Source organism: Salvelinus alpinus, chromosome 8 (genome assembly GCF_045679555.1).
Source record: "Salvelinus alpinus chromosome 8, SLU_Salpinus.1, whole genome shotgun sequence".
NCBI lineage: Eukaryota > Metazoa > Chordata > Actinopteri > Salmoniformes > Salmonidae > Salvelinus > Salvelinus alpinus.
Window position 1 is genome coordinate 77,330,169 of NC_092093.1, and position 25,061 is coordinate 77,355,229.

At 42.4% G+C, this 25,061-nt stretch overlaps 1 protein-coding gene across 7 annotated transcripts in view; it reads left to right on the top strand.

Moving 5' to 3' along the window:
* LOC139583734 (integrin beta-1-like) overlaps nt 1–25,061 on the top strand; it is an 81,363-nt gene that overhangs the window by 46,104 nt on the left and 10,198 nt on the right. For 2 of the 7 annotated variants that reach the window (XM_071415143.1, XM_071415145.1), the window contains exons 2-6: nt 17,791–17,857; nt 22,717–22,802; nt 23,094–23,313; nt 24,063–24,233; nt 24,497–24,735. The exons of 3 other annotated variants lie outside the window; for them this stretch is intronic. In XM_071415143.1, coding sequence (XP_071271244.1) covers nt 17,791–17,857; nt 22,717–22,802; nt 23,094–23,313; nt 24,063–24,233; nt 24,497–24,735 — 783 coding nt within the window. The remainder of the gene's footprint in view (nt 1–17,790; nt 17,858–22,716; nt 22,803–23,093; nt 23,314–24,062; nt 24,234–24,496; nt 24,736–25,061) is intronic. 2 more of the 7 variants (XM_071415146.1, XM_071415147.1) reach the window with 2 other exon arrangements.

A 25,061-nucleotide genomic window follows, 5' to 3' on the forward strand; every position in this document is an offset into this window, starting at 1 on the left:
CAAAGAGCTCTTATAGGACCAGGGCACAAATAATAATATAATAATCAATATTTTTGCTCTTTATTTAACCATCTTATATATAAAACTTTATTTGTTCATCGAAAATGGTGAATATCTCACCACAGGTTAATGAGAAGGGTGGCTTGAAAGGATGCACATAACTCTGCAATGTTGGGTTGTATTGGAGAGTCTCAGTCATAAATAATTTTCCACACACAGTCTGTACCTGTATTTAGTTTTCATGATAGTGAGGGCCGAGAATCCTCTCTCACATAGGTAAGTGGTTGCAAAGGGCATCAGTGTCTTAACAGCACAATTTGCCAAGGCATGATACTCTGAGCGCAGCCCAATCCAGAAATCTGGCAGTGGCTTCTGATTAAATTCTATTTTCTCAGAACCGCTTGTTGCATCTTCGATGAGGCTCTCATGTTCAGATATCAGTAAGTGGACTAGAGGCAGGGCATGAAAGGGATAACGAATCCAGTTGTTTGTGTCATCCGTTTTAGGAAAGTACCTGTGTAATTGCTTCGCTATATCACATTTGACATTGTCCGTAAGCTTGAGTTCATTTGCACACAAAAAATCAAACCTGTGTGTTGTCCTTGTTAATGCAGACATAGAAGAGCTCCAACTTCTTAATCATAGCCTCAATTTTGTCCCGCACATTGAATATAGTTGCAGAGCGTCCCTGTAATCCTAGATTCAGATTCAGGCGAGAAAAAACATCACCCAGATAGGCCAGTCGTGTGAGAAACTCGTCATCATGCAAGCGGTCAGACAAGTGAAAAACTTTAAGCTCGTCTCTCAATTAAAAAAATGTGTCAATACTTTGCCCCTTGATAACCAGCGCATTTCTGGATGTTGTAAAAGCGTTACATGGTCGCTGCCCATATCATTGCATAGTGCAGAAAATACACAAGAGTTCAGGGGCCTTGCTTTAACAAAGTTAACCATTTTCACTGTAGTGTCCAAAACGTCTTTCAAGCTGTTGGCAGCAAGAGCCTCTCGGTGGATGCTGCAGTGTACCGAAGTGGCGTCGGGAGCAACTGCTTGCATGCGCGTTACCACTCCACTATGTCTTCCTTCATGGCTTTTGCGCCATCAGTACAGATACCAACACATCTTGACCACCAAAGTCCATTTGATGTCACAAAGCTGACCAGTACTTTAAAAATATCCTCTCCTGTTGTCCTGGTTTCCAGTGGTTTGCAGAAGAGGATGTCTTCCTTAATTGACCCCCCCATAAACGTAACAGACATGTACTAGGAGCTGTGCCAGGCCTGCCACATCTGTTGACTCATCCAGCTGTAATGCATAGAATTCACTGGCTTATATGCAAAGCAGTAATTGTTTCAAAACATCTCCTGCCATGTCACTGATGCGTCGTGAAACAGTGTTGTTTGATGAAGGCATTGTCTGTATAGTTTTTTTCAGTCAGTAAAAACAAATACATATTCACACAGCACAAAGATTTTTTAAAGTGACCGGCATTGCACTATAAAGCCGGGGACTTATTTCCATTGTGGTCCCTATTTTTCTTTTTTTTCTTTACATAAATACACAAGACAATAATACAGATACAGACACATTATGGAGATACAGACAAAAAAAGGTTATTCTGTTCACACATTAGCCAGCTTTTGACATTCTTTTTAAAAGTGGTTATGTTTGGCTTTGAGTTGATGTGGTAGTTTGTTCCACTCAACAGCGCCGGGATATAAAAATGTGTTCTTACCAGATAGATTCTTATATTTAAAACAGAGAATATTAGAGGCTCTGGCTCTGGTGTTATGCTGGTGGACATCTTTAACAAATGAAAAATAGTTGGATAGGTACCTAGGGGCTGAGTCCATGATAATTCTGTGGACCAAACCAAGTTGAATTAATGCTATCCTTTTTTCCCACAGATAGCCAGCCTAGCTGCTTAAAACGCTCAATCTCCAGATGAGTATGAGGGGGAAGTTTACGTACAATTCTTACAAGCTTGTTTTGGCTGGTCTGTAGCTTATTCTTTAGACGTTTGGGTCTGCTGGTGAACCATGATAGGCAGGCATAATCAAAGTGACACTGGACTAGCACACCTGCCAGAGTCTTTAGGGTGTCTATAACTATTGGCGACAGATTTTCATGCGAATATTCCAAAAATATGCAAAAAATATATATAAAAAAAACAATATGCACATTTTCCCATCGGAGTTGTGTTTCCATCTTAAGTCTGTGCATAAATACATAGTACACATATACACTGCTCAAAAAAATAAAGGGAACACTTAAACAACACAATGTAACTCCAAGTCAATCACACTTCTGTGAAATCAAACTGTCCACTTAGGAAGCAACACTGATTGACAATAAATTTCACATGCTGTTGTGCAAATGGAATAGACAAAAGGTGGAAATTATAGGCAATTAGCAAGACACCCCCAATAAAGGAGTGATTCTGCAGGTGGTGACCACAGACCCCTTATCAGTTCCTATGCTTCCTGGCTGATGTTTTGGTCACTTTTGAATGCTGGCGGTGCTCTCACTCTAGTGGTAGCATGGGACGGAGTCTACAACCCACACAAGTGGCTCAGGTAGTACAGCTCATCCAGGATGGCACATCAATGCGAGCTGTGGCAAGAAGGTTTGCTGTGTCTGTCAGCGTAGTGTCCAGAGCATGGAGGCGCTACCAGGAGACAGGCCAGTACATCAGGAGACGTGGAGGAGGCCGTAGGAGGGCAACAACCCAGCAGCAGGACCGCTACCTCCGCCTTTGAGCAGGAGGAGCACTGCCAGAGCCCTGCAAAATGACCTCCAGCAGGCCACAAATGTGCATGTGTCAGCATATGGTCTCACAAGGGCTCTGAGGACCTCATCTCGGTACATAATGGCAGTCAGGCTACCTCTGGCGAGCACATGGAGGGCTGTGCGGCCCCACAAAGAAATGCCACCCCACACCATGACTGACCCACCGCCAAACCGGTCATGCTGGAGGATGTTGCAGGCAGCAGAACGTTCTCCACGGCGTCTCCAAACTCTGTCACGTCTGTCACATGTGCTCATGTGCTCAGTGTGAACCTGCTTTCATCTGTGAAGAGCACAGGGCGCCAGTGGCGAATTTGCCAATCTTGGTGTTCTCTGGCAAATGCCAAACGTCCTGCACGGTGTTGGGCTGTAAGCACAACCCCCACCTGTGGACGTCGGGCCCTCATACCACCCTCATGGAGTCTGTTTCTGACCGTTTGAGCAGACACATGCACATTTGTGGCCTGCTGGAGGTCATTTTGCAGGGCTCTGTCAGTGCCCCAGTCCTGCTCCTCCTTGCACAAAGGCGGAGGTAGCGGTCCTGCTGCTGGGTTGTTGCCCTCCTACGGCCTCCTCCACGTCTCCTGATGCTTTTATGTGTGGTATCATTGTTAGTTAGCCTGTTGCGGATCTGGACAAACGATCCACTGTTAAAATATTTTATCAAGGTTTAAGATAAATGATTAAATAATTCTACTCGGAAACTTAACCATTAGGATTAGAGGTTATGTAGCATGGACAAGGGGTAATTAAAAATGATAACCATTGGTGAAGAAAGGAGTGTATGTGTGTGCCGAAAGAAAGCAAAGAGACTCCTTAACCAATGTTTGAACCGACCCAGCTGTAACTCTGGGGAGATAAGATAAGACAGGGAGAGCCCCTCCAGGTTTCCCGTATCTGGGGGGGACAGGAACTGTCAGCTGAGTGGTAATAAACTGTGGTGAGACTTCAGGGGGAAATCCCATATATTAGTGTGTATGTATGTGTGTAGGTTAAGAGCAAAGTATAAAAGGAACGTTTTTGTATATGCACGGGAGAGATCTCGCAAATACATTTGTATCTGACTAATTGTGAGATGGGAATTCTGTCTGTTTCATTTACACCAGAACTTTACACCCTCTGGGTTTCAGACCTTAAAAGATCATTGCAATTTATGAACATTAATTACTAAATTAGATAACATCCACCTACCACTATTGTGGTAGGATGGCAGGTAGCCTAGCGGTTAGAGCGTTGTGCCAGTAGCCAACAAGGTGAACAAATCTGTCTGTGCCCTTGAGCAAGGCACCTAACCCTAATTGCTCGCCTACGTCGCTCTGAGTAAGAGTGTCTGCTAAATGACAATACGTATAAATGTATTGTCACTATGACTGGTGGATAGAGGGCAGGATAGAGAGTTAGATTGGTAGATTGTGGTATAGTAAAAGTTAGCATGCGGAAAAGCGTAGTGCATAAGGGGCCTTGATATAGGGGGAGACACATTCAAGCAGATGAGGAAATTTGGTTAGGATGGAAGAAATTATAGAGTAAAACCTGCAAAAGAGCAAATGTAAACCAGGGCGGAAAAAAACACTGTGCCCAATAAAATAAAAAAACACACAACCCTCCTCAAATTTAAAAAAGAGTTTGACAAATTAAATGTATTTGTAAAGCCCTTTTTACATCAGCCGATGTCACAAAGTGCTATACAGAAACCCAGCCTAAAGCCCCAAACAGCAAGCAATGCAGGTGTAGAAAGCAACCCTCCCGTATTTTGGACACCTCCACCCCAGTAAATGTCAAACCGTCCCTTATCCAGATTTCTAGATTTTCACAGACAGAGACAGTAGGATCTTGGCAGTCTTCAAACTTGGACCAGAATAAATATTTTGAGCGGAAAGGAGAGGGAATATTTGTTCCAGATGGATCTCAATCTGTCTTCTTTTTGAGCGTTGATGGAAAGGTTGAAATTTCATAATCGCTAGTACAGATAAATATTGTTTGGGACAAGATATTGTTTTTAAATAGTGTTCTGAACTTTATTTAATCTGACGATTTTGCTTTATTTTTCCTATTCAACAACAAACATGTAATTGTCATGTTTCCTGTAATGTTGATGTTGGATGTTTTTGTAGATGTGTTGCCTAGGTTACCTTGCTTGAGACCCTACAGTGGGCTCAACTCTAGGGCCACAGGTCTATAATAGATTATAAACACTATAATTGGTCACGGTTGAGGGATGAAGAAATCAGCTCCTTGGAATCTTATACAAGTTGGTCTGTGTCAAATTGACAATAAGGATGCTATGGACTAAAGACATGCAGCTGCACCTCTCTGATTCAGAGTGGTTGGGTTAAATGCTGAAGACACATTTCAGTTTAAGTCATTCAGTTATACAACTGACTAGGTATCCCCCCTTTCCCTTTCTGTTTATGGTCATCATCACTTTAATGTTTGGTGGTGTTGATCCTTGAAAGAGAGGTTTGTGTGTGCTGAATAGATGTGTGTGGGTGGGGGGAGTAATCGTGTTGATGAGGTGTGTTGGGGTCATGACCTAAAGATAACATCAGGGCTAGGTCCCAAAGAACAACACAGCCTCTCTCTTTCTCTCCCTCTCTCTCCCTCTCTCTCGCTCTCTCTCTCCCACTCTTCCACCTGATAAAGTCAATGTAATTTTATTTGATCGCCCACCAATCCCGTCTGCTCACAAACACTGTAGCGTCTGGCTTGCAGACATCAATAGCCCTTTATAATGTCAATATCCAGGGAGAATAGAGATGTACACAGCAGAAGTCGTCCCCCAGAAGAAGTCATCCATTTATTCTCAGGGAAGATATAATGTGTGTCCGTTTTCAATAACCTTGTAAATACGGGCGTCCGAGTCGAGCTGACTTCTCAGTGTTGCTAGAGTTTAATTAAGGGGATAGAGCTGTGGGACGGATGGAGGGAGAGTGGAAGGAGCGATGAGGAGAAGGGGGGGTAGGGCTAATTGAGGGAGAAGAGGAGACGTTTTGTGTGTGTGTGTGTGTGTGTGTGTGTGTGTGTGTGTGTGTGTGTGTGTGTGTTAGGAGGTAGGAGACGGTAGGTCGGATACGCTATGTTGGGGAGTTACCAGCTGAATGGATGTGACCTCCAACCCCAGATAACAGCTGTTGAAGAGCTGGCTTCTCATCTGATTGACAGGAGACCCCACCCTGCCGTTCTGGGGGACGTGTGTCTGTTTGACACAGACCATATGTGTTCTCCTGTCCCTCTGTGGCGGAAGTGATGAATCGGCTGTTACTCAAACACATTGTTTGTACTGAACGGGGCGATTTGTGTAGAAAACAAGTAGTACAATGACTGCCTGTTACAACCATTATGTTACCCTGACACACAACAAGGAGTAGTATGAGCCCGTAACAAAGAGAGGCTACAGATGATCACAGTGTGGTTATCACGTTTTGTTTGTCAGTAAATCCCTGTCTGCTCTAACTAGCACATCATGGAATTCCCTCAGGACTTTCCTCAACCGTGTGAGAGTGGAAAAATAAGAGCTCATAATTAGACCTCATCCTGATTATCACAAGATTATTCCAGTCTAATTCTGAAATCATCTTGTGCTGATGTTAGGAATAAAATGTGCTCTATTTCAATGTACAGCGCCAGTCAAAAGTTTGGACACACCTACTCATTCCAGGTGTTTCTTTAATTTTTACTATTTTCTACATTGTAGAATAATAGTGAAGACATTAAAACCTGTGGCGGTCCTCATGAGAGCCAGTTTCACTATTTCATAGTGTTGATGTCTTCACTATTATTCTACAGTGAGTGGGTGTGTCCAAACGTTTGACTGGTGCTGTATATGAATGAGATAAAGCAATGTAAACATTATAGTCATTGATTACTGTGTTAAGCACATAGGATTACATGTAGTCTTGAATTATAGGATCTCTATGGTCAAGCCTATATCAGATTCAGTTTCAGTCTTTCAGAAGTCTCTGTTGTCGGGGATGGAGTTGTCATTCTTTAAGTTGAAATTGCTTTGGGTTTTGGTTAGACCTGCTCAGTAGTTTATATAGAGGTTTGCCCTCCCACTCCCCTCTCCCCTCAGACTCAGAGGCACTTTGTGATTTCATGACAACTCCAAGTCCAGGTCTAAAAACAGCATCAAATCCACACACAGGAATGTGCTTTTGACCGGAGCCGATAGGAGTGCCATTTGTTTAGTTTAGGTCACCTCTGCAATGCTACAAGAGGTTGGTGTTGAAAACGGGACAAACTTGGTAAATAGTAGATTGGGATGATCTGAGGAGGCTGACAATGAAGATTGTTTTTTGGGCCCCGAGTGAAGCTTTTATTACTGTGTTTACTGTAAAGACAGCCGGCAAACTGTGTTTACAAAAGAAAGTAACGAATTGGTCGTTGCAACAAAGGGACATACACTACCGGTCAAAAGTTTGGACACACCTACTCATTCAAGGGTTTTTCTTTATTTTTACTATGTTCTACATTGTAGAATAATAGTGAAGACATCAAAACTATGAAATTACACATATGGAATCATGGAGTAACCCAAAAAGTGTTAAACAAATTCAAATATACTTTATATTTGAGATTCTTCAAAGTAGCCACCCTTCGCCTTGGTGACAGCTTTGCACACTCTTGGCATTTTCTCAACCAGCTTCATAAGCTAATCACCTGGAATGCATTTCAATTAACATGTGTACCTTGTTAAAAATGATTGTGAACCCAATTGTGGTTTGTAACTACTATGATGTCCTATTGTAGCCTATTCAATTGCAGACACTTTGTTACCACATTTCGAGCTTGAATCACTTAACAATTCATAAAGAAAATTGATATCAGTAAAAACACCATAACTATTTGATAGGTTACTTATGTGAACTTTCATTATCCTCCCTCATGAAAATAGAAAATATCTAAAAGATACTTTGTTGGTTTTTGGTAATGGAATTTCAAGGCACAAGGCAATGTTTGTTAAACTTACAGAATGCAGAAAAAATGATCCAAAACTAAATATAAGTGTTGATGTTTCTGGTAGATGTTTTCTAAGACCCCTTTTCCATCTGTTTAACCAGGAATCAAAGTCTTTGCTTATTCCACATTTTTGCCATGGAAAATGGTTGAACAATTTATATATGCCTTAATTTCTCAAAAAAATATAGACTCTTAGCTTCATTTGACACCCAATTTGACATGCTCCTATAAACTTCCCCTTGGTGCTCATGGGTCCTTTTACATGGAAATGAACTTATTTCCCCAACGATCCCTGGAGAAAGTAGTCTAGTAATGACTGCTTACTGTTTTCTGCCTGCAGAGATTTCACCCTGCTGTTGGAGGCAGAAATGGAGACCCTCTTGTTCAAGTGTTGAGCCTGCAACCTAATGCCAATTTTACCGTGTTAACCGGCCTAAAGGTGTCCACAGCTGACCCTAACAAGCTGATGACTGTAGTATTACAAGTCTGATTAGAACACTACTTTGACTTGGCTGTCAGGAGAAAGCCAAGCAGTAAGTTCTCAACTTAGACCTAATAGAGTGAGTTGAGTTTTCACATGGGCTGCGTTCTGTAGGCCTAACACTTGTGGCATGTTCGCTTCTGTTGAACAGCTTGACTGTTTTGTACTCTGTTCATTTGTTTGCACTCAATGTAGACGTCACAATGCCCTTAGTGAAAGTATCTTTGCCCTCAAAGGCTCACGTAACACAGAACTTCTGTTATTACTGGTAATAGACAGCTTTAGTAAATGAGTCCGTAGCTTAACTGGGAGCACGGTAGTGGGCAGTTAGCAGACTTTCCTACAGCAGGCTGAGGGACCTCATTAAAGCCCTGAGCGTCTGTGTTGATCCTACTCCAACACCAAGGCTCTGGGAGCCTGATCAATCACTTCTCACTGTAAATATTGACTTGTTTTAATGGTCGTCTTTTTCACTGTGATGTTTCTACTAGCTCTCCAAGTTATTATCTACTAGCTCTCCAAGTTATTATCTACTAGCTCTCCAAGTTATTATCTACTAGCTCTCCAAGTTATTATCTACTAGCTCTCCAAGTTATTATCTACTAGCTCTCCAAGTTATTATCTACTAGCTCTCCAAGTTATTATCTACTAGCTCTCCAAGTTATTATCTACTAGCTCTCCAAGTTGTTTCTACTAGCTATCCATGTTGTTTCTACTAGCTATCCAAGTTATTATTTACTAGCTATCCAAGTTATTATCTACTAGCTCTCCATATTGTTTCTACTAGCTATCCAAGTTATTATCTACTAGCTATCCAAGTTATTATCTACTAGCTATCCAAGTTATTATCTACTAGCTCTCCAAGTTATTATCTACTAGCTATCCATGTTGTTTCTACTAGCTATCCATATTGTTTCTACTAGCTATCCATATTGTTTCTACTAGCTATCCAAGTTATTATCTACTAGCTATCCAAGTTATTATCTACTAGCTATCCATGTTGTTTCTACTAGCTATCCATGTTGTTTCTACTAGCTATCCATATTGTTTCTACTAGCTATCCATATTGTTTCTACTAGCTATCCATGTTGTTTCTACTAGCTATCCATATTGTTTCTACTAGCTATCCATATTGTTTCTACTAGCTATCCAATTTATTATCTACTAGCTATCCATATTGTTTCTACTAGCTCTCCATATTGTTTCTACTAGCTATCCAATTTATTATCTACTAGCTATCCATGTTGTTTCTACTAGCTATCCAATTTATTATCTACTAGCTATCCAATTTATTATCTACTAGCTATCCATATTGTTTCTACTAGCTATCCAATTTATTATCTACTAGCTCTCCAAGTTGTTTCTACTAGCTATCCATATTGTTTCTACTAGCTATCCATATTGTTTCTACTAGCTATCCATATTGTTTCTACTAGCTACCCAAATGATTTACTCTTACTGAGGGGCCTTCTCTTATATTAAGTTTTGCCTCTATTACCCAATAAGGATAAGCAATGTTTGGTTGTGGTATCTCTGAATATGCTTGTTGCGGTATTGTCGTGTTTTCCCAGACCTTAAATGATTTAGGATGGATAGATCTAAAGGAGCAGGTCAGACACAGTCAATCCACATAGACAATCATGTGGCTTTACTGGCTCCCCGGGCCTCCCTTCCTCCGAAGGCTCTCTCTCCTATAACCCTAATACATAGCTGTTAACTCGTATGGTGTTGATTACCATAGGAGTCACCATGAATCAGAGTCATATCCCCTCCAGTCTCCATGCAGCTTCCACAGAGGCTGTTGGCTGTGTCTGTTACTCAGCCACTACTGAGGCTTTCTCCTCTCCACCCTAAAGCTTTGTGTGTGTGTGTGTGTGTGTGTGTGTGTGTGTGTGTGTGTGTGTGTGTGTGTGTGTGTGTGTGTGTGTGTGTGTGTGTGTGTGTGTGTGTGTGTGTGTGTGTGTGTGTGTGTGTGTGTGTGTGTGTGTGTGTGTGTGTATATATACTAGCTTCCCTGGACTGCTATTCTCCTCTCCAGTGTCCACAGAGCCTGGCCTCCCTGCAGTTGTATCCCCACGTTATGCGCCGGCCTTAAAGGGGGATTTGGCCCGTTGCCAGGCAGCACGCCGGCCGGCATCCTGTGTGATTGAGATGAGCTTCCTGTGTTCCAACAAAGGAAGGGCCAACTCAGCAAACCAACGCTTAGGGATACGACTCACTGTACTCCTGCCAGACCTGGGTTCAAATACTATTTGAACTCATTTTTAATATGCTTGACTGAGCTTGCCTGGCTTAATTAACCAATAGAATAGTATTTAATTAATTTCAAGTAGTATTTGAACCCAGGTCTGACTACCACTGCTGCTGCTGCCTGCCTGAACTCCAGCTCAGAGAGCAAGCCCCTAGGCTTATAGTATTCATCTCCCCTATTTCATCTCTCAGTGCAGCTGAACTCATTAATATCATAGCTCAGCTGTTCATCGGGGGAATCTGGGGTCGTGTGCAACAGGAAATATTTTGTATGGAAGTGATTGGTGGCCGTTAGCTAAGATTCATATTAAATGTCTCTCTCTTCCCCCTTGCCTGAATAATGCTCATAGGCCTAGTCTGTGAGACTGTTGATTATTATCTGAGTGTTAACCATGTGGGTGAGTCAGAAGTAGTTTTAACACTGCCCTGCTATTTTCAACACAGTGACAGCCATGTTTCACACTCACCCCCTATTTGAGATTATATGATATATGATATCATGGTTGTGGTTTAAACCTGACTCATGAGTAGGGTTGGGGGGACTTAAGGAAAGCTTTGACTATGTACAGACTCAGTGAGCATAGCCTTGCTATTGAGAGAGGCCGCCATAGGCAGACCTGACTCTCAAGAGAAGACAGGCTATGTGCACACGGCTCACATAATGAGGTGGAAACTGAGCTGCACTTCCTAACCTCCTGCCAAATGTATGACCATATTAGAGACACATATTTCCCTCAGATTATACAGATCCACAAAGAATTAGAAAACAAACCCAATTTTGATAAACTCACATATCTACTGGGTGAAATACCACAGTGTGCCATCACAGCAGCAAGATTTGTGACCTGTTGCCACAAGAAAAGGGCAACCAGGGAAGAACAAACACCATTGTAAATACAACCTATATTTGTTTATTTATTTTCCCTTTTGTACTTTAACTATTTGCACATCATTACAACACTGTACATATACATAATGACATTTGAAATGTCTTTATTATTTTGGAACTTTTGTAAGTGTAATGTTTACAGTATAAATGTTATTGTTTATTATCTATTTCACTTGCTTTGACAATGTAAACATATGTTTCCCGTGCCAATAAGGCCCTTAAATTGAATTGAAATTGAATTGAAATTGAATTGAGAGAGTGATTCATAAATAGAGCAAGAAAGGGGAGGGAGAGAGAGATAAAGAGAGCAAGAATGGGGAGGGAGAGAGATAAAGAGAGCAAGAAAGGGGAGGGAGAGAGAGAGATAAAGAGAGCAAGAAAGGGGAGGGAGAGAGAGATAAAGAGAGCAAGAATGGGGAGGGAGAGAAGGAGAGCGATGACTTATCTTGCAACTGATTTATATTTCAGCATCATTTCAGTTGAGATGTATTTCCTGTTTGTCAGGGGTCTGCGACTGTAGTAAACCAGTCTGGGACTGCTGCCATAGGATCTCTTTCTCTCTCTCTCTCTCTGGAGTACTGCCAAGTTCTCTCTCTGTTTTACCCAGAAAAGCAGCTAGCTTAGCGTTTGTGATTGTAATATTGCTGCTGCTGCTAGGAAGTATTCGCTGACATGTAGATATTTCTAAAGGAAGGAAGCCTCTAAATAAATAAAGCCACTCACTCAGTTGTGACTAAGACCTGCGAGTGCAACTCAATCTGAATCTGATGCTCAGCTGTTTTAACAATCTACACTAGACAGGAAGAGATTGTGTTTAACCCATCTGACTTTATACACAGTTGGTCTGCATTTTTATTTATTTAACCTTTATGTATTCAGGAAGTCCTATTGAGGTCAGAAGACCTCTTTATAATGGAGATCGGGCCAAGAGGGCAGCTCAATAAAAATAACAGGGAGAGTGGTCAGAGTGGGCTGTGTATTTTTAGAAGGAAATGGGTGGTTATCATGGGAAATTATTAGGTAGGAGGTAAGGCTGGGTATTGACAGGGACCTCACGATACGAGATTATCACGATACTCAGGTGCGATATGACAGGGGTACTGAAGAACTATTTGAGAAGGTCCGGTCACACAACTTGTCTAGGTGGCAAAGGTCCGGATGGATAATGTAATTTATTGGCGTGGTAATAAACCCCCACCTCACAACCCATGCTCCCCCAAACTGTTCACACCCCTCTTGTTGATAGAGATTACATTTTGCATTTTCAGAGCAATTTTCCTGCAATTCTATGCATTCTTTCATGTCTTGTGTGTTTATATGATATTTAGTCTTTTTTGGGGGGGGGGGCTGGTCCGTATTGACCCCGTTCTGGATCCGGTCCGCGGTCCACCAGTTGAGTACGGAGGCAATATGATATGTGTGTATTGCGATTCAATACTGTGATTTTATTGCTCTTCAATGTAACATATTGCTCACAATATGTCTGCTGCAGAGAGACAAGAGAGAGCATGACGAGCAAAATGAGTTTTGACCAGTCTTGGAAATAAAAGTGCTAAAAACAAATTGGCGTTTTGGTGCATGTAAAGTCAACTAGCTCAAAAACAATATTGTGATGTTGGCAAAACAATATGATATATCGTCAAAAAATAATATCCCGATATGTAACTGTATCGATTTTTTTTCCTCTCCCATCACTAGTAGGGTAGGGGGTGGGGAGGGAGGTTGTGGTAGAAGAGAGGGGGCATGAAAGCTGGTGCCTGTCCAAATATGGCAGCTCCACTCAGCTCAGGAATATAGCTGTTCCTCAGGAACATAGCTGTTCCTGAGCTGTTCATGGCGCCAAAGGAGATGGCTGCCGTTTTACGATCCCATAACCAATTTTGCTATTGTGTATGTTTTTTTGCATTATTTGTAACTTTGTACATAATGTTTCTGCCACCGTGTTTTATGACCGAAAAGAGCTTCTAGATATCAGGACAGCGATTACTCACCCCGTACTGGAGGAATACTGTTTCTTCAACGAGTCGGACGGGAAGGATTTACTTCAGACGCCCAACTAAGGCGTCATTCGCAGAAGAAAGAGACGGATGTATCGAGGACAAAGGTCCGGGTGCCTTGTAAGGATCCGACGCCGAGAGGGTAATCTACCTTTACCATCGGTCCTATTAGCCAACGTACAATCAATCGATAATAAAATAGGTATATCCTACCAATGGGACATTAAAAACTGTAATGTGTTACGTTTCACCAGGTCGTGGCTGAACGATGACATGAATAGCATACAGCTGGCGGGTTTAAACTTTTTCGACAGGATAGAACAGCGGCCTCTGGTAAGACAAGGGGTGGCGGTCTATGTATAGTTGTAAACAACAGCTGGTGCACAAAATCTAAGTAAGTCTTGAGGTTTTGCTACCTTTACTCCACACACAGAGACACGTACAAAGCTCTCCCTCGCACTCCATTTGTCAAATCATTACAAGCAAAAAGTAAAGCAGGAAGCACCAGTGACTTGGTCAATAAGAAAGGGGTCAGATGAAGCAGATGCTAAGGTACAGGACTGTTTTGCTAGCACAGACTAGAATATGTTCCAGGATTCTTCCGATGGCATTGAGAAGTGCACCACATCCATCACTGGCTTCGTCAATAAGTGCATCGATGACGTCATCCCCACAGTGACTGTACGTACATACCCCAACCAGAAGCCATGGATTACAGGCGACATCCGCACTGAGCTAAAGACTAGAGCTGCCGATTTCATGGAGTGGGATGCCCTCCGACGAACCATCAAACATGCAAAGCATCAATACAGGACTAAGATTGAATCGTACTACACAAGGACCGACGCTCGTCGGATGTGGAAGGGCTTGTAAACTATTACAGCTGCGAGCTGCCCAGTGACACGGGCCTACCAGACAAGCTAAATTAGTTATATGCTAGCTTCGAGGCAAGTAACACTGAAGCATGCATGAGAGCATCAGCTGTTCAGGATGACTGGCCAGATGGATTACCAGGACGTGTACTCCTAGCACGCACTGACAAACTGGCAAGGGTCTTCACTGACATTTTCAACCTGTCCCTGAATGAGTCTGTAATACCAGCATGTTTCAAGCAGACCACCATAGTCCCTGTGCCCAAGAACACTAAGGTAACCTGCCTAATTGACTCCCGACCCGTAGCACTCACGTCTGTATCCATGAAGTGCTTTGAAAGGCTGGTCATGGCTCACATCAACACCATTATCCCAGAAACCCTAGACCCACTCCAATTTGCCTACTGCCCCAACAGATCCACAGATAATGCATTCTCTATTGCACTGAACACTGCCCTTTCCCACCTGGAAAAAAGGAACACCTATGTGAGAATGTTATTCATTGACTACAGCTCAGCGTTCAAAACCATAGTGCCCTCAAAGCTCATGGTGTGTGTGTGGTTGACAGTATATCCTATCACCTGGATGGTTTTAAGGAATCTGCACTGTGTTGTCTACAGACCAGTGATCTATGTCTAATTCTGGACATGGTTTAGGTTTAATGAAGATCTCAGATTTTTGTTGCCCTCCCAAAGTGGATATACTTGAGCAATTTGGTTGTTTAGTCAAGTTACCATATCAGTCTCAGTCCAGCCCATTGGCCCCTGTGCTGCATATCTGCCCAGTGAAAGATCTGGCCAAAAGATACAAATTCTTAAGTTATGTGTACGTTTCTCATCTTCAATATGGGGTAGGACAGTACCAGTGTGTTGGTCTACATATCGTTCTGTCCACTAGTCCCTTTCCCTCTGACAGTGGAGGTCTTGAAGAGCATTCCTGTCACCAGCTGCTAAGCTTCATAGAATAGAAGCAGCCCTTTTGTTTTTCTAACTTGACCCCTCGCTGGCATTTTACAAGCATAGTTTAACACATAATGGTTCCCTGGAACTCTGTGCTGGACCAACAGAGGCTGTGGTTTTGGTTCTGTCCAGAGGTCACAGATGTTTATTCTATCTGGGACAAAGGGTTTGCAGGGCCGTTTGTACAAATCTTTGTTTAGTGAAGTTGAACTACTTTGCAGAAGCTTTTAGCTAAAGCAAAAGGCTGCCTTAATCTCTTTCTCTAAGACATTTGTTTCGTCAACAACTCATCAATAACTGAATTATAGTCAGCCAGTCAGAGGCCCTAGTCCATCTGATCTAATCTGGGGGTTGAAGACAGGCTGTCTGTCCTGCTAGGCTCTATATAGAACATGATGGGACACACACGAGGTGCCCAGGAATGCTTCACTCAACACCATACAGTACTGACTGCCAGAACTTATTTCTCACCACGTACTGTGCTGAGAATGCACAAGCATTCTTTTGCAAGATTTAATTATATGTTTTGTTTTACAAAACATACACATACAACCGACAACATACAGACGAGCACAGCACCCTCAGTGCAGTAACTGTGTAATGGGGGAGAATTCCTCTTGAGCTTCCTCATCACTAGCCCTTCTATCCTTAATGTTAACCATGTGCATTGATGTTAGGACAGCATGCTGGTGATTAGCAGTTCTGTGTTGGATGGATGGCCTCGGTAGAAAGACAATGCAGAGGATTGTCCTGTAGGCTACCAGCTGAAGTCTGCATCCCAAAGGAATAGGATGCCAATTGGGATGAGTCTCTACTCAACTTCCTAGGGTTGGTGTGTCGTACTGAGACAGGAAGTTTCTAGTAAATTCTCCACATTGGTGCACTCTCAACCCCCTTCTCCACCTTAAGGGATTGTGTCATGGATGCTGTGCTTATCTCTTCTCCATCAACGTAGTAGCATTGTCCCCTCACCCATTTAAATCAATCAATTTATAAAGCCCAATGTCACAAAGTGCTATACAGCCTAAAACCCCAAACAGCAAGCAATGCAGATGTAGAAGCACGGTGGCTAGGAAAAAACTCTCTAGAAAGGCAGAAACCTAGAGAGGAACCAGGCTCTGAGGTGTGGCCATGCCGGGTTGAGATTATAACAGTACATGGCCAAAATGTTCAAACGTTCAATGATGACCAGCAGGGTCAAATAAAAATTAGCAGTGGTTGTAGAGGGTGCAACAGGTCAGCATCTCAAGAGTAAATGTCAGTTGGATTATCATAGCCGAGCATTCAGAGTTAGAGACAGCAGGTGCGGAAGAGGGAGAGTCGAAAACAGCAGGTCCAGGACAAGGTAGCACGTCCGGTGAACAGATCAGGGTTCCATAGCCGCAGGCATAACAGTTGAAACTGGAGCAGCAGCACGACCAGGTGGACTGGGGACAGCAAGGAGTCATCAGGCCAGGTAGTCCTGAGGCATGGTCCCAGGACTCAGGTCCCCCGGGAGGGGAGAGGGAGAGAATTAAAGTGAGCATACTTAAATTCACACAGGACAAAGACAGGAGAAATACTCCAGATATAACAGACTGACCCTAGCCCCGAGACACAAACTATTGCAGCATAAATACTGGAGGCTGAGACAGGAGGAGTTGGGAGACACTGTGGCCCTGTCCGACGATGCCCCCAGACAGGGCCAACCAGGCAGGCCATAACCCCACCCACTTTGCCAAAGCACAGCCATTAGAGGGATATCTTCAAAACCACCAACTTACTACCCTGAGATAACAGCTTCTGTTAAAGCTGTACCACTAAATAGAGTTGAAACATTGAGGCTGATTTCTTTCTAGGCTATCTGTAAAATGCCTGGTTATAATGGGAGGTAATAAACTATCTGATGGCAGGGAGGCAGAGGTCTGCTATTCTCAGTGTGTCACAGGATAACAGTCAGGAGCTAATTCAATAAAACAACCTCCTCTCACATGTCATTCTTCTTCCTTCACTAACCTGCAGTCTCCCCTCCCTCTCCATTGCCCTCCTTCCCGCCATCTATCCCTCCCTCCCTCCCTCCTGTAAATAGCCCAGCTAGGCTCCATAGGGTCAAAAGTCTTCCTGCAATGTATATCGATCCCTATTCGGCACACACACCCACACCCACCCCCTTTGATGACTCAGGTCAATGACTCATTCCCTGTTTTACACTCAGTCCCCAGCTCAACCCTCAACGACAGGGAGACTAAATACACTCTGACTTCTCTGGTTAAACGGACCATTAGAGAACCACAGCTTACATGGGAGCATAAGTAGAGTAATGGCCCATGTCATGAGATAATACAGTTACTGATTATATCTATAATATATAGGCGTTCAGACCATGTGACCACCTGACCAGGAAGAACTCCGGGCCCTAAGGCTATATCAGTTAACTGGTCCTTTTAGTCAAGGGAAGGAAGAATGTATGCATAAGATCACCAAGCCTCATGCATTCTATGGTACTACAAATGTAAATACATTCACAACGTCTGTCTTCTATGGTACAAGAAATGTAAACAAAAACACAGTATTCACCTCCACCTTTACTGTATCCTCACATTTAACATTTTTTCAGATGGACCTGAAACTACTTCTGATTTCAACGTTGTTAGGAGTCATTTGTTACAGCAGTGCTCAGCAAGGTAAGATTATTCTCCATCTTATCTCAAGTTTCTGCTTTACTTACTGTAACATCCACCTTGTTAGACAAAATCAACCCTCAACAGTATTCTGTTTCTGTACACTGACTACACAGTACATCATCTAATCATAATATATTTCTACTATACCGCATCATAAATATACAGTACAGAATAGTGATTAACTGCCTGATGTCCCGTAAGACCCCAACTGAGCATGCTGCTGTAATGTAATGATGTCATTAGTCAGAAGAAGAAGCAGCTCCACCTACACTGTAAACCCCAAGACATTTTTACTCAAATACTTCAAGTAAGTTGAGCTCAAAGTCAATGAAAAGTCATTATTTCTTAAAATTTGTTGTCCTGACTCTCAACTAAACAAGGCAACAGTAAACGTGTCGTCCCCCATGAATGATACAGCACCCCATTTTGAGCAAATTGAGATTGTGTGTGACTAACACATTTCAGTTAATTACTATAGCTCCCACCTTGGGCCAATCGGTGTAATTTTGTAAATGCCGTATTTCTATGGCAAGACACATCATTCACCCATGTTTCGTCACCAGTGCTGTCTGAGATATCGCGTATGACGTACGAACGAATAGACGCAGACAGATCCACAGTTCCCTCCCCGATTTTCATCGTGGGGGACAATGGGAAGTCACATCAACTACATTTTTAAAGTTATGATAACAAATGTACTTTTTCCCCAGCTGCTCTACTGCAGGTAGATACAAAAAATATGTAATATCTGTGTTTTTGCATGTACATTGAGGGATTGATTGATTAATTTTATGCTGCACAAAGATAAATAATAGAGAGATATACAGTGCCTTTCGAAAGTATTCAGACCCCTTGACTTTTTCCACATTTTGTAGTTTACAGCCTTACTCTCAAATTGATTAAATCGTTTTCCCCCTCATTTATCTACACACAATACCCCATAATGACAAAGCAAAAACAGATTTTTATACATTTTTGCTAATTTATTCAAAGTAAAAAAATATTATATTTTACATAAGTATTCATTTACATATTGCTCTGACATGCACTCTCAACTGTGGGACCTTATATAGACAAGTGTGTTCCTTGCCAAATCATGTCCAATCAATTTAATTTACCACAGATGGACTCCAATCAAGTTGTAGAAACATCTCAACAATGTTCAATGGAAACAGGATGCACCTGAGCTTAATTTCGAGTCTCATGGCAAAGGGTCTGAATACTTACAGTGGGGCAAAAAAGTATTTAGTCAGCCACCAATTGTGCAAGTTCTCCCACTTAAAAAGATGAGAGAGGCCTGTAATTTTCATCATAGGTACACTTCAACTATGACAGACAAAATGAGAAAAAAAATCCAGAAAATCACATTGTAGGATTTTTAATGAATTTATTTGCAAATTATGGTGGAAAATAAGTATTTGGTCAATAACAAAAGTTTATCTCAATACTTTGTTATATACCCTTTGTTGGCAATGACAGAGGTCCAACGTTTTCTGTAAGTCTTCACAAGGTTTTCACACACTGTTGCTGGTATTTTGGCCCATTCCTCCATGCAGATCTCCTCTAGAGCAGTGATGTTTTGGGGCTGTTGCTGGGCAACATGGACTTTCAACTCCCTCCAAAGATTTTCTATGGGGTTGAGATCTGGAGACTGGCTAGGCCACTCCAGGACCTTGAAATGCTTCTTACGAAGCCACTCCTTCGTTGCCCGGGCGGTGTGTTTGGGATCATTGTCATGCTGAAAGACTCAGCCACGTTTCATCTTCAATGCCCTTGCTGATGGAAGGAGGTTTTCACTCAAAATCTCACGATACATGGCCCCATTCATTCTTTCCTTTACACGGATATAAGGAAGATCACGTCAGTAACTCAACCCACTCAAGTGACGCACCCCACCTAGGGACGGCATGAAAGAGCACCAGTAAGCCAGTGTAATAGGGTTAGGGGCAGAGAATCCCAGTGGAGAGAGGGGAACCGGCCAGGCAGAGACAGCAAGGGCGGTTCGTTGCTCCAGAGCCTTTCCGTTCACCTTCACACTCCTGGGCCAGACTACACTCAATCATATGACCTACTGAAGAGATAAGTCTTCAGTAAAGACTTAAAGGTTGAGACCGAGTCTGCGTCTCTCACATGGGTAGGCAGACTATTCCATAAAAATGGAGATCTATAGGAGAAAGCCCTGCCTCCCGCTGTTTGCTTAGAAATTCTAGGGACAATTAGGAGGCCTGCGTCTTGTGACCGTAGCGTACGTGTAGGTATGTACGGCAGGACCAACTCGGAAAGATAGGTAGGAGCAAGCCCATGTAACGCTTTATAGGTTAACAGTAAAACCTTGAAATCAGCCCTTGCCTTAACAGGAAGCCAGTGTAGGGAAGCTAGCACTGGAGTAATATGATCAAATTTCTTGGTTCTAGTCAGGATTCTAGCAGCCGTATTTAGCACTAACTGAAGTTTATTTAGTGCTTTATCCGGGTAGCAGGAAAGTAGAGCATTGCAGTAGTCTAACCTAGAAGTAACAAATGCATGGATAAATTTTTCTGCATCATTTTTGGACAGAAAATTTCTGATTTTTGCAATGTCACGTAGATGGAAAAAAGCTGTCCTTGAAACAGTCTTGATATGTTCGTCAAAAGAGAGATCAGGGTCAAGAGTAACGCCGAGGTCCTTCACAGTTTTATTTGAGACGACTTTACAACCATCAAGATTAATTGTCAGATTTAACAGAAGATCTCTTTGTTTCTTGGGACCTAGAACAAGCATCTCTGTTTTGTCCGAGTTTAAAAGTAGAAAGTTTGCAGCCATCCACTTCCTTATGTCTGAAACACAGGCTTCTAGCGAGGGCAATTTTGGTGCTTCACCATGTTTCATTGAAATGTACAGCTGTGTGTCATCCGCATAGCAGTGAAAGTTAACATTATGTTTTCGAATAACATCCCCAAGAGGTAAAATATATAGTGAAAACAATAGTGGTCTTAAAACGGAACCTTGTGGAACACCGAAATGTACAGTTGATTTGTCAGAGGACAAACCATTCACAGAGACAAACTGATATCTTTCCGACAGGTAAGATCTAAACCAGGCCAGAACTTGTCCGTGTAGACCAATTTGGGTTTCCAGTCTCTCCAAAAGAATGTGGTGATCGATGGTGTCAAAGGCAGCACTAAGGTCTAGTAGCACGAGGACAGATGCAGAGCCTCGGTCTGACGCCATTAAAAGATCATTTACCACCTTCACAAGTGTAGTCTCAGTGCTATGATGGGGTCTATGCTATGCTATGACGGAGTCATATCTGACCACCTCCGTATTGAGCAAGTCATTGGTACTTCCTGCTTTAGTTTTTGCTTGTAAGCAGGAATAAGAAGGATAGAATTATGGTCAGATTTGACAAATGGAGGGCTTTTCTGTGCTTCTCTGTGTGTGGAGTAAATGTGGTCTAGAGTTGTTTTTCCTCTGGTTGCACATGTGAGATGCTGGTAGACATGAGGTAAAACGGATTTAAGTTTGCCTGCATTAAAGTCCCCTGCCACTAGGAGCGCTGCTTCTGGATGAGCATTTTCTTGTTTGCTTGGCCTTATACAGCTGGTTGAGTGCAGTCTTAGTGCCAGCATCGGTCTGTGGTGGTAAATAGATGGCTACGAATAATATAGATGAGAACTCTCTTGGTAGATAATGTGGTCTACAGCTTGTCATAAAGTATTTTACCTCAGGCGAGCAATACCTCGAGACTTCTTTAATATTAGGCATTGCGCACCAGCTGTTATTGACAAATAGACACACACCCCCCGCTCCTCGTCTTCCCAGACGTAGCTTCTCTGTCCTGCCGATGCATGGAAAATTCTGCCAGCTCTATATTATCCTTGTCGCTCAGCCACGACTTGGTGAAACATAAGATAATACAGTTTTTCATGTCCTGTTGGTAGGACAGTCTTGATCGTATATCATTCATTTTGTTTTCCAATGATTGCATGTTGGCCAATAGAACGGATGGCAGTGGAGGTTTACTCACTCGCCTACGAATTCTCAGAAGGCAGCCTGACCTCCGCCCCCCTTTTTCTCCGTCTTTTATTCACGTTCCCGAGAAAGCAGTATATCCTTTGCGTCAGACTTGGAAAAAATCTTTGTTCAGTTCGAGGTGAGTAATCGCTGTTCTGATGCCCAGAAGTTATTTTCAGTCATAAGAGACGGTAGCAGCAACATTATGTACAAAATAGGTAAAAAAATAATAATAATTACAAACAACGCAAAAAAACTAACAAAATAGCACAGTTGGTTAGAAGCACGTACAACAGCAGCCATCCCCTCCGGCGCCATTCTATAAAATCTGAGATATGTAATGTATTGTCATAAAGAGTTTAATTATAATGATAACATTCACCTAGGAACTCACTTGGTGAAGGCCACAGGACTCACTCGAAAAGGCAAGGCACACTGGGAAATTATATTGGAGGCGTGGATTAGTGGGGGCATATGCAAAAAAGAAATCAAGCTGATACAACTCAAATCTGAACCCCCTACAGGGTAACAGTTACTCTGTTGGTTTGAGTAATGACTACAAATCACTTTAAGTAACTGTACTCAGATATATTAAGTGCAACAGGTTTCCTCAAAAGTTGAGTAATGACATCACACTGGGGTTTACAGTTCATGTTTCTTTGAGCATTTCTTTGAGCATAGTAGTGAAGACATCATGGACCTACGGAACAGCGTAATATTCCATTCTGTCTCTGAGCCACACAGTTCTCTCTGAGCCACACAGTTTTCCAAATTACACAATGTGTACACTCTGGCTTATTTCCTGGTTAGGTTTTAGGAGTCTATGATGAGTTTGCTTCTTTTCAACCTTTGTTTTTCCATTCCAGAAGGGAACGAGTGCATCAAGGCTAATGCCAAATCCTGTGGGGAGTGTATTCAAGTGGGAGCGAAATGTGGCTGGTGCATGGACCCAGTACGTGGATATGATTTTGCCAATAACATTGTTACTGCATTGATGCTACACAACCTTAATATCAACTGACTCAGCGTTACAACTTGAAGAGTCTGTTCCTTGGAATTAAATTCCTTAATTCCTTGGAATTAAAACACGAGTGTGTCGGGCAATATTGTTTGTAACCTTTATAACCTGCTTGGGAGTGTAGGAGATACATTTTCAGAAAATAAGGACCTTACATTTTTGGGTGGATTTCCTCTGAGTGCCATAATGCAATGTGTCATGATACTTACACCTCCTCTCTCCCAGGAGTTCCTGGAGCAGGGTGAGGCCACATCGACCCGCTGTGACGAGCTGGAGTCCCTGAGGAAGAGAGGTTGCAGCTCCACCAAGGTAGAGAACCCCCGAGGCAGCCAGCAGCTCCTGAAGAACAAGGCTGTGACCAACCGCAACAAGGGAGAAGGGAAACTCCGACCAGAGGACATCACACAGATCCAGCCACAGAAACTCACCCTCAGCCTCAGATCTGGTAAAAACTTAAATGGAACTGTTACGTTTGATTGGGTTGCGTCCCAAATGGAACCCTTTTCACTATTTAGTGCACTACTTTTAGCTCTAGTCAAAAGTAGTGCCTTATGTTAGGAATCGGGTGTCATTAGGGATGAAGTCTTAGTTCATTTTGCTTCAGCCAAAACATCTTGCTTGACAACCATTGTTGACGCAGCGTTGCTGAGGGTCTTTTTTGTTTATCCTGCTGTTCCTCCGTGGTCTTTCACTGTTATGTTGATTAGTTACAGTAGCCTCCATTTTCTTTTGAGTGGTTTAGCTATTATGATTTGGAAGGAGTGTTCCAAATAATTTTTTTATTATTTATTTATTTAACCTTTATTTAACCAGGTAGGCTAGTTGAGAACAAGTTCTCATCTGCAACTGCGACCTGGCCAAGATAAAGCAAAGCAGTGTGACACAGACAACAACACAGAGTTACACATGGAGTAAACAATAAACAAGCCAATAACACAATAAACAAGTCAATGACACAGTAGAAAAAGAAAGTCTATGTACAGTGTGTGCAAAAGGCATGAGGAGGTAGGCAATAAATAGGCCATAGGAGCGAATAATTAGAATTTAGCAAATTAACACTGGAGTGATAAATGAGCAGATGATGATGTGTAAGTAGAGATACTGGATTTCAGTGTTCACATCAATGTAAATATGCCAGAGTTAGCAAGTCAGTAGTCCCCGGCTTAACCTTGCCCATTTGTCTGTGTACTGCAGGTGAACCCCAGTCTTTTAACCTGAAGTTCAAACGTGCCGAGGATTACCCCATTGACCTCTACTACCTGATGGACCTGTCCTACTCCATGAAGGACGATCTGGAAAACGTCAAGAACCTGGGAACACATCTGATGCTGGAGATGTCAAAGATCACATCTGATTTCAGAATCGGTGAGCTTGAGAATCAGCCTGGTTGTATGAGGATTGGAGATGTTTATATTTATTTGAACCTCTTCTACATTTTAAATTGATCTCTTCTGCTTTCAGTTCAGGTTGGGTGCATATTGCATAGTTACACTGTACTACAATACCCATAATGCCACGTGTAAGATAACCGGTTTGATCTTAGTAAAGATGTTTTGAAGCTAACAAATTGGTGTCCCGTCTCCCTAACAATACAGTTTATATATGAGATGGATCTCTTCTTCTTCTAGGTTTTGGTTCCTTTGTAGAGAAGACGGTGATGCCTTACATTAGCACCACCCCAGCCAAGCTGCTGAACCCCTGTACGGGGGACCAGAACTGCACCAGTCCCTTCAGCTACAAGAACGTCCTGAAGCTGACCAGCAATGGACAGGAGTTCAACACCCTGGTGGGACAACAGCAGATCTCTGGAAACCTGGACTCACCAGAGGGAGGCTTCGATGCCATCATGCAAGTGGCTGTGTGTGGTGTAAGTAATATGTTTCTATCATATTTAGGGATAGTTTCCCGGACATAGATCAAGCCTAGTCCAGGACTGAAAAGCTTTCTCCATTCAGCTTACTTTTTACTCCAGGACTAGGCTTGATATCTGTCCAGAAAACCAGCCCATAAAGTTCCAATAATACTTTAATCAGGGCTTTATATTGACTGTCTCATGGTCCTTGACCTCAACACCCTATTCTCATTTGAAAATGGCTGGAGTCAAGGCTTAATGTGTATATGCTTAGAGAAGGCCTTTTTTTTTTAAACGTTTGAAAGTTAATTCACTCTAGGGCGCTAAACTGCTGTTTTAAG